Source organism: Ammodytes marinus (assembly GCF_949987685.1).
Source record: "Ammodytes marinus genome assembly, chromosome: 15".
NCBI lineage: Eukaryota > Metazoa > Chordata > Actinopteri > Uranoscopiformes > Ammodytidae > Ammodytes > Ammodytes marinus.
In genome coordinates this window covers 6,802,754-6,815,557 of record NC_137219.1, presented here as the reverse complement: position 1 = coordinate 6,815,557, position 12,804 = coordinate 6,802,754, and the positions used below count along the sequence as shown (strand labels likewise).

Here is a 12,804-nt window from a genome sequence, read left to right as displayed (position 1 = left end):
AAGTAATATAAGACTACGAACACTAGTGGCCACCAATATCTAGGAAATTATTATTACCTGAAAAACTCATTGTATTTCATGATATAAAGTTAGTTAAAGTATTGCTTTACTTTGTCCAATAGGTGTACCAGAGTCTGGACCGGGAGCTGCAGAAGCACGTTAACCATCAGGACACCCTCCAGCAGTGCCAAGCCTGGCTCACCACAGTGCAAGAGGAGATTCAGCTCAACGATCAGGGGCCGTCTGGTCTGCAGGAAGCACTGAAGCAGGTAACGGACAGAGTGCTACTTAGCCTGTTCTTGGATGATGCAATGGCGATACGTTTATGTATTTGTTTAAATACCTTTGTACACTCAGGTAAAGCATTACAGGGCCCTTCAGGAGCAAGCCAGCACTTATTTGGACCTGGTGTGTTCTGTGTGTGACCTGTCTGATGAGGCTGTGAGAGTGGCAGCTGCTGAGGTTCAGCAGCTAAAACTCACGGTCAGTAATCGTTACCTCCTTGTCCATTGTCTCACATAAATTAATTTTATGAATCTAGGATGATAATTGGTTCATGTCAGTGATATATACAATCACTGTAGATATTTACCAATGTAATGTAAATGTTTTTTTGCAGATAGAGGAAAAGATGTCCAGTGCACAGGAGCTTTCGGAGGGCTGGAGGGAGATCAAAGAACAGAAGCAAGACCTGACCAGCCTGTTCCAGGACATGGAGCAGCAGCTCCTCAGCTTCTCCAGAAGGCCTGCAGAGCTGGAGACCAAGATAGCTCAAAACATGCTGTCACAAGCCAAGGTAAGCCAATGTCTACATGGGCTTCTACCTCAGCTATACTTTACTTTGAGTCTTAATATGATCTGTTGTTAATCGTTTTATTGTGACAACATTTTGGCTGGAGTTGTGTAGAGAAAAAAGAGAGATCTGCTTACTGTTTGGATGTATTTAGGGTAACTATAAAGTATATTCCTTTTCACACAGGAATGCAGCCAGCAACTGCAGTCTAAACAGAGTATCCTTACCAAGATGACAGAGACTGTGAGCCGATTGACTGGTGGCCAGGACTCTCCAGAACATGCAGAGCTCGACCGTCTGAGCCACTCCTGGCTCGAGCTCTGTCACCAGGCCAACAAGCTTCAGAGCCAGAGAGAGGAGGACCTCCAGAGGTCTATAGAATACCATGACTGTATCACTGCAGTGGAGGCGCTGTTTGAACAGGTGTCCAAAGACTGGGACAATCTGGCCAGGTGTGTTTGTGCATTAAGTATACATTAAAATTAATCATTGCATATTGCTGTGCTGTGATTCTAATAATCTCCTGACAGGACCGAAGCCAATACAGCTTTGTTTGATGCTGCCAAAGAGTGACAGTTATACTGTCTATTGTAAATGGCTTTCTTTCTACAAATGTAAAGGATAAAGAACAGAATACCGCTGTGGTCAATCTTCTTTGTCATTTCATTATACTAAGCTCAAGGCCATTGTTTCAATCACCTTGGGAACTAATTTTAAATATATATTTTTGTTAAATTAATTTCTCTTAATCAAAAAAAAATCTAATAATCTGTACAATGTCATATCTTACACAAACAGTTCACATAAATTCCAGTAACAGTAATTTTTTGTGCCTGTCAGAACGGACGCTGAAAGTTCATCTCAGCATTTGGAGGCATTACGGAAACTTGCAGTAACTCTGGAAGAACAAAAAGGCATTCTTGAAGACCTTAAGGAACAGAAACACAAAGTCATCCACCATTTGAACTTGGATGACAAGGAGCTGGTAAAAGAGCAGATCAGCCACTTTGAACATCGATGGACTCAGATGCAAAACCTAATTGAGAAGAAAATCCAGGACTCAGTGGTGACCCTGGAGGATATGGGACAAGTGGAGGCCCGTCTGAAAGAGGCTCGGGACTGGGCAGAGGAGCAGCAGCCGGCCTTGTCTGAGGCCATGAAAATGAGTCCCCCTCCGGAACTTGCTCAGAGCTTTCTGTTCGACCACTTGAGCATCTGCAGTGAGTTGGAAGCCAAACAGCTCTTGCTTGCACAGGCCATGGTCGATGCTGACAGGGTGCTGGCCCGGCTGGGCCTAAGTGAACGGCAACGTCTGCAACGACTTATTGCCGATTCTCAATCTGAAGTGGAATCTCTGAGTGTGAAGGTGGTGCAGCGCAGAAAACACCTCAGCAAGGCTTTTACGGAGAGAACACAGTTCTTAATGGCTGTAAATCAGTCCATTTCCTGGGTCCAACAGAATGAGAAGAAGGCCCAGTCAGAGGAGTACATTGCTTTGTTGCCCGATGATCTAGCCAAGCAGGTCAGAACATGTAGGAACATCCAAAGCAGTCTGAAAGCCTATCAGAGTGAGCTGACCTCCCTGTGGTCTCAGGGGAGGGACCTAATGAGGGATGCCAGTGAGGAAGAAAGGAATGAGATTCTCACAAAGTTGCAGGTGTTACAAAACCTCTTTGACAGAACATTACATAGATGTGGCCAGAAACTTCAGGAGCTTGAAAAAGTACTTGTTTCCAGAAAGTATTTCAAGACGGATTTAGAGAAGATATGTCTGTGGATAAAACAAGCCGACATAGTCACCTTCCCTGAGATCAATCTAATGGTTGGAGATGCTGAATTGGAAGCGCAGCTACTAAAGTATCAGCACATAGTCGAGAAGGCAATTGAATATGAGAATCTTCTCCTAATTGTAGAAAGAGCTGGCCAGGAAATTTTGCCCAGTCTGAATGAAGTAGACCACTGCTTTTTGGATGAAAAGCTCAACAACCTCCCACAGCAATATGATAGCATATTAGCACTAGCCAAAGAAAAACAGGAGAAAATTCAACAGGCTATTCTCACAAGGAATGAGTACACATCTTTTATAGATGTCACTCATAAAGCACTGAAAGAGCTTGAGGAACAGTTCAATAATCTGGGCACGCAGCCTGTAGGGCTACAAACAGAGGAGGTTGTCATTTTGCAAGGAGATTACAAAACGATCCAGGCAGACTTGAGTAACTTGGGCCTGGCTGTGAGTGAACTGAACCAGAAGAAAGAGGGATTTCGAAGCACTGGTCAACCATGGCGCCCAGAGGAAATGACTCAGCTTGTGAGCCTATACAACGGCCTAAAGAGGTTGGTTGAACAGAAAGTAGAGCATCTGGAAGAAACCTTGGAGTCATTTGAAGACCACAAGGCAATGGCTATGCAGGTTGACTCTGAATTAAAGGCCACAAAAGAGCAGCTGGTAAAAGTCAACACAGAGACACAGTCAGCTGAGGAGAGGCTGAAGAACTACCACGCTTTGGCGGGGAGTCTCCAGAGTGCCAACTCTCACTTATCAAGGCTCATGGAGCAGATGGACACTCTCGCGCCCCGTGTGGATCAAGCAGCCCACGATGCCTCCAAGGAACAGGTGGTGCTGTGGCAAGATGAGCTGCGCTGTTTGCAGTCTGCAGTAGGAGAGCTGATTGTGGAGTGTGAGAACAGGTTTGTCCAGAGCAAAGACTTTGAGACGGAGATGAAGCGGACGTTGGACTGGCTACAGCAGGTCAGCGATGAACTGGGCTGTGCTGTGATCGTTGATGTGAGGGTGGAGAAGGTCCAGGAGGAGATCAGAAAGCAGCAAATCATGCAGGAGGAAGTGCAGTCCAGACTGAGAATAGTGGCCGCTCTTAGTAGCAGGGAGAAACAGAAGTATATCAGTGCGAATGAGCTTGTCCCTGCCCACGTAGATACGAGCCTGGAAGAGATGGCAAAGCTGCAGGCAGATGTTCAGAAAGCACTGAGCTCCAAACAGGTGGGACAATATTATATTCAATACTCAAATTCATGGGAGCATCTGAATTAATATACATAAATATTAAAAATATCCTTTTATCTTCATTGCTTTTGTGTAAAGATTACTCTGGAGGACGCCCTGGTGTTATGCCAGAAGTACCACTTCAGAATGCAGTCGGCCTGTGAATGGCTGGAGGACGCCGTGTCCTTCCTGCAGGAAGCTAGCCTCGGTGTGGACGTGGAGAACTATGAGGAGTGTCTCCGGCAGCAGGGCGACATCATGGCCACTGAGCAGGAGTTCCTCACCCACCTGGAGGAGCTGCAGGCGCTGCTGCCTCCGCTGGAGAACCTGGTCAACCCCACAGCAAGAGAACAGCTCCGTCTGAGCGTTGAGTCAGCGAAGCAGAGAGGCATGGAGGTCCGAGATCAACTCCAATGTCACCAGGATGTCCTTCACAGGTAGAGAAAAACTAAAACATGATGATGCTCATGTAATATACAGGGGCGATACAGAAATGTTTTTTAAATAAGCATTTTAACCGCTTACGTGTATATTTTGTTTTCTTAGCTGTGTTGCTCAATGGAATGCATACCAGGAGGCCAGGCAGACTGTCATTGAGCTCATGAATGAAGCTGAAAAGAAACTGACAGAATTTTCCACTGCAAAGGCAGGCACAAGCCAAGAGGCTGAGGATAAGCTATGCAGTCATCGGGTATGAGAGGCCAAAACAAAGTTTTTGCACATAAAAGAGGCCTCTAATGCTGTGCACTTGATTTGTTTATTAAAGGTCTCTTTATTTTTCAGTCCCTTGTGTCACTGGTAACTGGCTTCCAAGAGAAGCTGAGTGGGTTAGAGGAGCAAGCTGCCCAGTTGGAGCTTGTGGGGAGTGACGCCAGCAAGGCCACCATCAGTCGCTCCATGACAACTGTGTGGCAGCGCTGGACACGACTACGCAGTGTAGCACGGGGACAGGAGAGAGTACTGGAAGACACAGCGCAGGAATGGAGGACCTTTAGGGAGAAGGTACACACACATACAACTGGGAAATCTGTATTTCGTAATTAAATTAAAATAAAATTTTTACTAGCAACTGAACTTTAATAAACATCTTGTACAGATGGTGAAGGTGAGAGCAGTATGTGAAGAGCTCCAAAGTCGTTTTCCTGACAGCGCCGTGGAGAAAGCTTCCAAAGCCACCCTGCAGTCTCTGTTGGACCAGCATGACGTGCTGAGTCAGGACTTAGAGAGAGAGCTGTCCTCCCTCACACTGCTGCGTCAGTATGCTCTCAGCCTGCTGCACGATGTGGAGGTGCCTTCACCAACAAATGAGCAGGAAGAGCTGCCCAGCCTGAAGGAGATCAGGGCTGCACAGGACCAAATGGAAAGGTATTGAGAAGACAAACCTACAGTGACCGTTGCATTTAACAAGAGCATATACAGAAAATAACGTACTTTAATGGAGATGTTTTTTAAATAAATAGTTTGATTCCAATTAAAAGTAAATACTGATATTATTATTATTTTTAAATCTCTCTGCCTCCAGCCTCCTGACACGATCCAAGACCAAGCGAGCTCAAGCAGCTCAGGAACTGAGGGACAGAGAGGAAGTGGAGAAAGAACTTAGCGTTGTGAAAGCCTGGATTCAGGAGACCAGGGAGCTTCTTCTCAATCCTACACCGGACATTGATTCTCTGCTGCAGGAGCTTGAGGTTTATCTCACATTTAAACAAAGAAATATCCTCTTTGTGATATTCCACTCATCCACGAAACATAAAACTCATATTTCTGAAAAAGTTCACATGGGTCCTCCATTTGTCACTTACAGGTTGTACACGGAGAAGTGGTCAATTATCGTCAGAATGTTGAAAAATTAGCAGAGCAGCAACAGAGCAAGTACTTGGATCTCTACACTATACTGCCCTCTGAAATCTCCATGCAGCTGGCTGAGGTCTCACTTGCTTTAGGTGCCATTGAGGATCAGGTACTGTATCATTTATAAATATTTCAGTGTAAATAAAAACTTAATTAGCCTCTTTAAGTTTGGTATCATCAAAAATGTTATCATATGTTGTATCATTTGTATAAATTGTGTGGCATTTGTTGACATTTCTTAATGTGTTCTAGGTTCTTTCCAAAGAGAGAGAAATTCAGAAAACCAGAGAAATAAAAGAGGACTTCAGCTCTAGGATCCATGGCATTTCTGAGAAACTCAAAGCAATCTCTGCTAAATTCAAGGAAAAATCTCCTGATGTTGATCATGCCAAAGAGGAGGTCAAGGTGGGTTCATTACCATTTTTGCTTACTATCAATGTTTTGTGGATACAATTGGTATAGAAATGCATGTTTTGATTTATTTTCTCAGACCTTGGCTGAGGACTTGGAAGGTTGTGGCCGTATCCTCTCAGAACTGGACGCTGCTGTGCAAGACTTTGGCCGAAGAAATCCTCTGCTGGCCAAACAACTTGGGGATTCCATTAGCAAACTGTCAGAGATGCATCACCAAACAACAAGGCTAGCAGACTGTCGGAACAACTGGCTCAAAAAGGTTTGCAGCTGTTGTATTCATGCATATGTTATTTTATGCTACATTCATATATTTCAACACAGTTATGTCGTTAAGCATAATTTATTAATTTGTTTTGTGCTTTAACCATATAGCTTATTTCTTTCTTTATCTTGGCTCCCCAGGCGGTCTGCTATTTAGATGAGTACAATGAGATGCTGGACTTCATTGTGAGGTGGTCGGAGAAAGCAAAGAGTCTGGTGAGGGCAAACATCATTTGGAACTCGTCTGTCCATCTGCAGGAGCAGATACGAATGTACCAGGTGAGATGGGGGGTTCAAACAGGCAACTACAGACATTTTGGCATTTTTGGACATGAAATAATTCATCCATATTATATTTAGACAGAAAGGTATAAATGGATGGACCTGGTCTTGGTGGGGTAATTTTTATTCATGCGCAGTTCACAGACATGTCAGAATTTTTACCAACAGAGACATTAAATGAAAGGCACACGTTTTGGGGAATTGACCATCTCTTCTCACCAGGACACTTAACCACAAATGTCTTTCATTCACCGCCCTGTTTCCTTGTGCTTAGGCTGTCCTTCGTGAGTCTCGGGAGCTCCATGGAGACCTGGAATCAATGGCAGAGAAGGTGGAGCTTCTGTCTGAGGTGCTGCAGGTCGAGTCTATAAGCCAGCAGGTCTGTGAACTTAGTCGACACACTGAGGAGCTTCAGCAAATAATGAAGACGCGGCTGCAGAGCTTGGAGGATGCAAATAAGGTACAGAGAAAAAATATATTTATTATTCTCTTCTTGACTTGTTTGTAACATTAAAAATGTTCTTTCTTTCCTGTGTTTATTTGAATACAATAATAAGATTTCCCTAGAGGAATATAAGTACTTAAAGCTCATACCTTGTGATATACAGTTTATACTGTACCATTGACCCTTGTATGATATTTGCTCAGAGTATGGAAGCTCTGGAATATGAAGTTAAGGCCCTACACGTTGCTCTGGAGCAAGTCCAAGCCACATTGACCTCACCAGAGTTGGCTCGCCAGAGCCTCAAAGAACAGCTGGCTCACAGACAGGTAACCACACTTAATCAATATAATCAATGATACAATGATATGGCCCATAATTTGTCATAAAGAACCCTGGCTGCTTACTTTGCAAGCTGTATCTTGTTAACAATTTCACACAATGTAAACTCTCCCTGTTTTTGCAGCGTCTTTTGGCAGATATGGAGAGCTTCAAGCAGCAGGTGCAGGCAGTGCAGCTGTGTCAGAGTGCTCTGCGGGTCCCTGAGGAGGTGATGCCTAACCTCGCCATCTGTCGCACAGCGCTGCGTCTGCAGCAAGAGGCCAGTCAGTTACAGCACGTGGCCATTCAGCAATGCAACATCCTACAGGTATAGTAGGGGGCACTATTGGTGCAGAGTGCTAATGTCATATTGTTGTTGTTGTTGTGCATACTGTCAAAATACCCTGTGCAGGTTGTGTGTAGAAAGGCACAGCTTGCTGCTTGAGCCAAAAGGCTGCTCAGTTAACAAGCTTTTAAGTTGTGTTTTAAGGCCAGCAGCAAAGAAAATCAATACACAAAATATTTCAGGTGATACCTGAACGAAATAATTCACATTTATTATCCTCTACATCATTTTGAAAAGTGTTCTCTTTTCAAATTTCCAGCAATAAACAGTGACAAAGCAATTTCTTCTATGTATTTTTTTTTTATCTAGGAGGCAGTGGTGCAGTATGAGCAATATGAACAGGAAGTGAGAGACCTCCAGGGGCTGATAGAGGAAGCACATCGTGTCATTCAAGACCGACCGATCCCCACAAGCAACATCCAGGAGCTGCAGGCCCAGATCCTCCACCATGAAGTACAGTATATTCATTAATTATCTTAACCCTCCTTTCCTGTACATTGAAGGAAGGGACAATGAACAGTTTCAAAATGTTGCAAGCTTGTATGTATTTCAAAATGTACAAACACACACAAACAAGAACTTAACATGTGTATTGAACACAAATTGAGGCATCAGATCCACTGCAACATCTGCATTTATTCAACTGATTTATTGTGTTTCTTATTTCTACTCTTGACATTCTCTGTATTGTAGTGTCATGGTTAAAATGTTCTCATAACTGCATAATAAGTTGCAAATTCTGTATTTTTGAATAGGAACTGGCCCAGAAGATCAAAGGCTACCAAGAGCAGATCGCCTCACTAAACTCAAAATGCAAGATGTTGGCAGTGAAGGCCAAGCATGCCACCATGCTGCTGACAGTGAGTGATGTGGAGGGACTGCCTGCTGGGCTGCAGGAGACTGATGAAGAGAAATCCAGGAAATCTTCAGCACAAGCCGTCATGGTAAAAGAACATTACATTACACGTAATATACTTTTGCTGACAAAGCTGTGTTTGTTGGGGATGGTGTGCGTGATTAATAAACCTCTTGACTCATTTTTACAATTTCTGGCTTTAGCTAAAAAAGGTCTTTACATTTTTTTTATCTCTTTAATTTCACTAATGAAACCTTTTTGCCTGCATTTATTAAAAACAAATTTTAACGTGCATTGTGACCCTTTAATCTAGAAAAATTAAATAAAACACATCGCCCATAATTAATATTTCCCAATCCATCTCGCATGACTGCTCTTCTTTTAATGTTTTTTGCATGGCGTGTCAGATGATGGCTGGTCGCTGTCACACCCTCCTGTCTCCTGTAACTGAGGAGTCTGGGGAGGAGGGCACTAACAGTGAGGTCTATTCTCCTCCTGTCTGTCGCTCTCCTTCTCCAATCTCTCACACTGAAGCCACTGTAACCAAGGTATCTACCTTCTCTCTTTCCTTTCTCTTTAAAGCTTTTTAACTAAGTTATCCTGATCTTTTAGCAAAATTACTCTCTGGTCCATGAATTACTTTTTCAATTATATTTTTATATTTTTGCTTTAATCGTACCTTTGATAACTTTCTTATTAAATAAAACATTCCCAATTATTAACGAAGAAGCTACCCAAATGAAATAATATTCCATATCTATTCTCTGCCTGCAACTTCATCATGACAACAAATTGTGGGGCCTTGAAGACGTACTTCTATCAGGTTGCCAATCCATTTCGAGACTAATTTGTCTTAACTGCTGATGGCTTACTTATATTTATTTTTTAGATGAGAAGAGGAACTCTCACAAGAGCTCCAATCCAAGAATTATATGACCCAACGTTTGAGTCTGTGGCTCACTTAGATGACTTGCAGCGCTCTTGGGAGTCATTAAAGAATGTGGTATGTGAATAATACAAGACGTCTGCTTGGTTTTCATTGATTCTCATTGCCTTTGATCATGTTTTCAGGCTAAGCTCTTTCAATTTGTCCTATTGGTCTTCCAACAGATCAGTGAGAAGCAGAGGTCTCTGTATGAAGCTCTGGAAAAGCAACAGCATTACCAGGGTTCGCTCCAGTCAATCTCTTCTAAAATGGAGGCTCTGGAGTCCAAACTAAGTGAGCCTGTGGAGGATGATAGAAGCCCTGATAGCCACATTAGGGCCCATGAGGTGAGTCATTACGGTACAGTTAAGGTCTTGAATCGGTTTATGGAAAGAGAGTTTTAGCATAGTCAGGGCAGGGAATCTTCATACTTCTCGAACTTTTCGAACTATGTCAAGTATACTGTAGTTATATAGTATAGAAAACTATGTATTTCTAATGATCTAGATCTGTGGAAAATTAATTTTGGGACACTGTTGTTTAGCATTGTCGATATTACAGTTTACAGTAACGCCTGACTAAACATTACAATACTGTTCTACCTATAACATTTTACTATTTTGTGGATTGAGTTGGGAATTATTCCAAAATTTGGAATTTGTTAAAATAATTGTATGGCGTACTTACAGTAACAGTAGAATACTTATAAAAAACCTATAAAAAAGGTAATATTTCCCTCTGACATATAAAAATAAAAATTATCATAGTCAGTAAACATGCATTATACATCACAAGGGTCTGATAGAGGAGATTCAGAGTGCGCAGGAGGAAATCGACAGGCTGCAGACAAGCTTCACGGAGGATCTGGCATCGTATGCTGTGGACTCAGACATGGCTGACCAGCTGGCCATGCATTCCTCCCTCACTGTGTTAGCTGAGAGGATGGCCACCATCCACATGAAGGCCTCAGGGAAACAGCAAGTTTTGGAGGTAGTTTTTGTAAAAACTGTAAACGTACTTATGGTAGCAAATAATTCTGCTTTATTGAAAAATACATTTGATGTGCGTAAATGACATTGATCACTAAATGAATAAATTGATAAGTAAAATATGATGTTATTTGCCCCCAGGAGCGTGTTAGTGACCGTCTGGAGGGTCAGCTTCAGGAACAGGCCATACAGCTCTATCTCAGCCAGGCAGAGGAACTGGAGGATTGGTTGATCAGGATGCGCAGTGATGTGACCTCCGTCCTTGAACCTCTAGAAGAGACAGACATGGAGGATCAGCTTGATGAATGTCAGGTAAAGGCTCCCCCTGCTGTTCATTCGGTGCAATGGATGCAAACATGTTAACTGGAAGTATTACTTAAGAATATGGATGAATGAATTAATACGAACATGAGGTTACTTTATAATTAATATGTCATGGCAAGTTGTCAGCACTGGCATTTTTGTTTACTGTAGTACTGTTTTATAGGTGTCTATAGCTTTGTATCTGGTCACCACACTAAGACAAATTTACAAAAGGATTATTTACACATACTTATACTTCAATATTTTTTTGGGCATGTCACATTTGGATCATCCCAGGGGGCAGGAACAGTCATTCATCAGGTAAACAAGACCATTAGTGGAGTTAGAGGGGCATTCAGATGGCTGGGCTACAAAGCAGCTCTTAAGCAGATTATGCAAATGTCTCTGTGTGACAGTGGCGTGTGAGCGACATAGGGTGGAGCAGTCAGGGGTCAGATGATTAATAGATCCCGCTGCCTGGATTGGTGTTTGTGACAAAGCTGCTAGAATATCCAAGTAGGTGAATCCTAGACAACACAGTAAGGTTAAGGCGGAAGAGTTACACTGTAACTACTGATCGCAGAGTAGTGGCAATGCTAGTAGCAAACAAATGTTTCTTCAAACATCGGAACAGCTTACACTGATGGGCATTTTTCACTCAACTAGACTAAGAATGGTGTTTTGCACAGGAGAATTGATTTTGATTTTGAGCGTGAGCATGTATCCCGCAGAGCATGGAGCGTGAAGGATTAGTGGTAATATGTTGCTCAGGAGGCGAGGCAGGAGAGATGGGCTAAGGATGAAAACAGAGGGACAGCTCTCCCTGTCCCCTGGCTGGGGAAAGCTGCTGGAGTAGGGGTTTCAGTCAGATCCTGGGATATTCTGTTGGTTGTGGGACACCATGTTTGAGCTGGCCTCTCTACTCCTGCTGCTACAGAACATGCTGCTGGAGATCGAAGAGAAGGTTCTGGCCCTGTCGGAGCTGTCCATGCACAGTGACAACCTGCTGTTGGAGGGTCGGACTGAGACCAGAGAGGAGGCAGAGCAGTTGGCCAGGAGGTTACACACGTTGAAGGGCGGCCTGCTGGAGTTGCAGAAGATGCTTCAAGACAAGCAGATAAACATCCAGGTGAGGTGGCTATATGCTCTAAATGTTGACATGCACTTGACAATGTGTTTGCATGTGATGCTAAACTGTTCACTGCACCACATGCTATTGTGTTCAGTCCCCAATTGTGAGTACCTTACTCACAATGTAAAAAAACTATTTTTTTTCAAAACCACATGACATACTGTAAGTCCCTGGTCTATTTGTTATCTGTCTAGCTATCCTGCATAAAATAGCTGAAAGGCCAGCTACGATAATATTACATTTTTGTCCTGAATGTTCTATGTAGTGATCTACTTTACAAATCCACTGACAAATTTGCAATTTTTTTGATTCAGCATTGAAGTCCTGTGTTGGTGATCCTGGATCCATCCTCATGTGTTTCTCAAATGTGTTATCATACATTGTCTGCTCCGATAGGGCTCTATGCAGGAGCAGGAGGACAGCGAATCAGACTCCAGTCTCTCTCAGAGTCCCAGTGTGCAGGACTGGCTGGCCCAGGCCCGGACCACACGCTCCCAACAACAAGAAGACAGTCTACAGAGACAGAGGGTACATATTACATACATTCAGAGCCGGCCCGAGGCATAAGCGAACTAAGCAGGGGCCCTGCTTAGTTGCAGGGCCCCCTTCAAATTATTATTATTATTTTTTATTTTATTATTGATATTAACATCATATTATACAAATGTAAGTTATCATACAAAAAAGGAATACAATGTGCTGGTCTAGATAGTTAGCCTAATAATTGAATCAGTTCATCTGGGAGGTAATCTGAGGTTAACTGATCATGTCACGTACAAATCCATGCATAGTGTGTATTGAGTTTATTTTAAAACATTTGGAAATAGGGCTGCCCTCAGTTGCCAATGCACTGTGTATAGTCTATAGCCTATTTCGGCCTCTTCT

The 12,804-nt window shown here is 43.0% G+C and overlaps 1 protein-coding gene across 5 annotated transcripts in view; it reads left to right on the top strand.

Annotated features, from left to right (window-relative positions):
* syne1b (spectrin repeat containing, nuclear envelope 1b) overlaps window positions 1-12,804 on the top strand; it is a gene marked incomplete at its 5' end in the record, with an annotated part of 74,041 nt that overhangs the window by 36,881 nt on the left and 24,356 nt on the right. For all 5 annotated transcript variants that reach the window (XM_080042405.1, XM_080042404.1, XM_080042403.1 and 2 more), the window contains 26 exons: window positions 123-269; window positions 358-487; window positions 624-796; window positions 980-1,245; window positions 1,634-3,794; window positions 3,897-4,234; window positions 4,344-4,488; window positions 4,581-4,799; window positions 4,894-5,162; window positions 5,320-5,485; window positions 5,602-5,757; window positions 5,901-6,053; window positions 6,139-6,321; window positions 6,465-6,602; window positions 6,880-7,065; window positions 7,254-7,376; window positions 7,514-7,696; window positions 8,024-8,167; window positions 8,470-8,658; window positions 8,978-9,118; window positions 9,460-9,573; window positions 9,681-9,842; window positions 10,291-10,485; window positions 10,626-10,796; window positions 11,725-11,916; window positions 12,316-12,447. In XM_080042405.1, coding sequence (XP_079898531.1) covers window positions 123-269; window positions 358-487; window positions 624-796; window positions 980-1,245; window positions 1,634-3,794; window positions 3,897-4,234; window positions 4,344-4,488; window positions 4,581-4,799; window positions 4,894-5,162; window positions 5,320-5,485; window positions 5,602-5,757; window positions 5,901-6,053; window positions 6,139-6,321; window positions 6,465-6,602; window positions 6,880-7,065; window positions 7,254-7,376; window positions 7,514-7,696; window positions 8,024-8,167; window positions 8,470-8,658; window positions 8,978-9,118; window positions 9,460-9,573; window positions 9,681-9,842; window positions 10,291-10,485; window positions 10,626-10,796; window positions 11,725-11,916; window positions 12,316-12,447 — 6,576 coding nt within the window. The remainder of the gene's footprint in view (window positions 1-122; window positions 270-357; window positions 488-623; window positions 797-979; window positions 1,246-1,633; window positions 3,795-3,896; window positions 4,235-4,343; window positions 4,489-4,580; window positions 4,800-4,893; window positions 5,163-5,319; window positions 5,486-5,601; window positions 5,758-5,900; window positions 6,054-6,138; window positions 6,322-6,464; window positions 6,603-6,879; window positions 7,066-7,253; window positions 7,377-7,513; window positions 7,697-8,023; window positions 8,168-8,469; window positions 8,659-8,977; window positions 9,119-9,459; window positions 9,574-9,680; window positions 9,843-10,290; window positions 10,486-10,625; window positions 10,797-11,724; window positions 11,917-12,315; window positions 12,448-12,804) is intronic.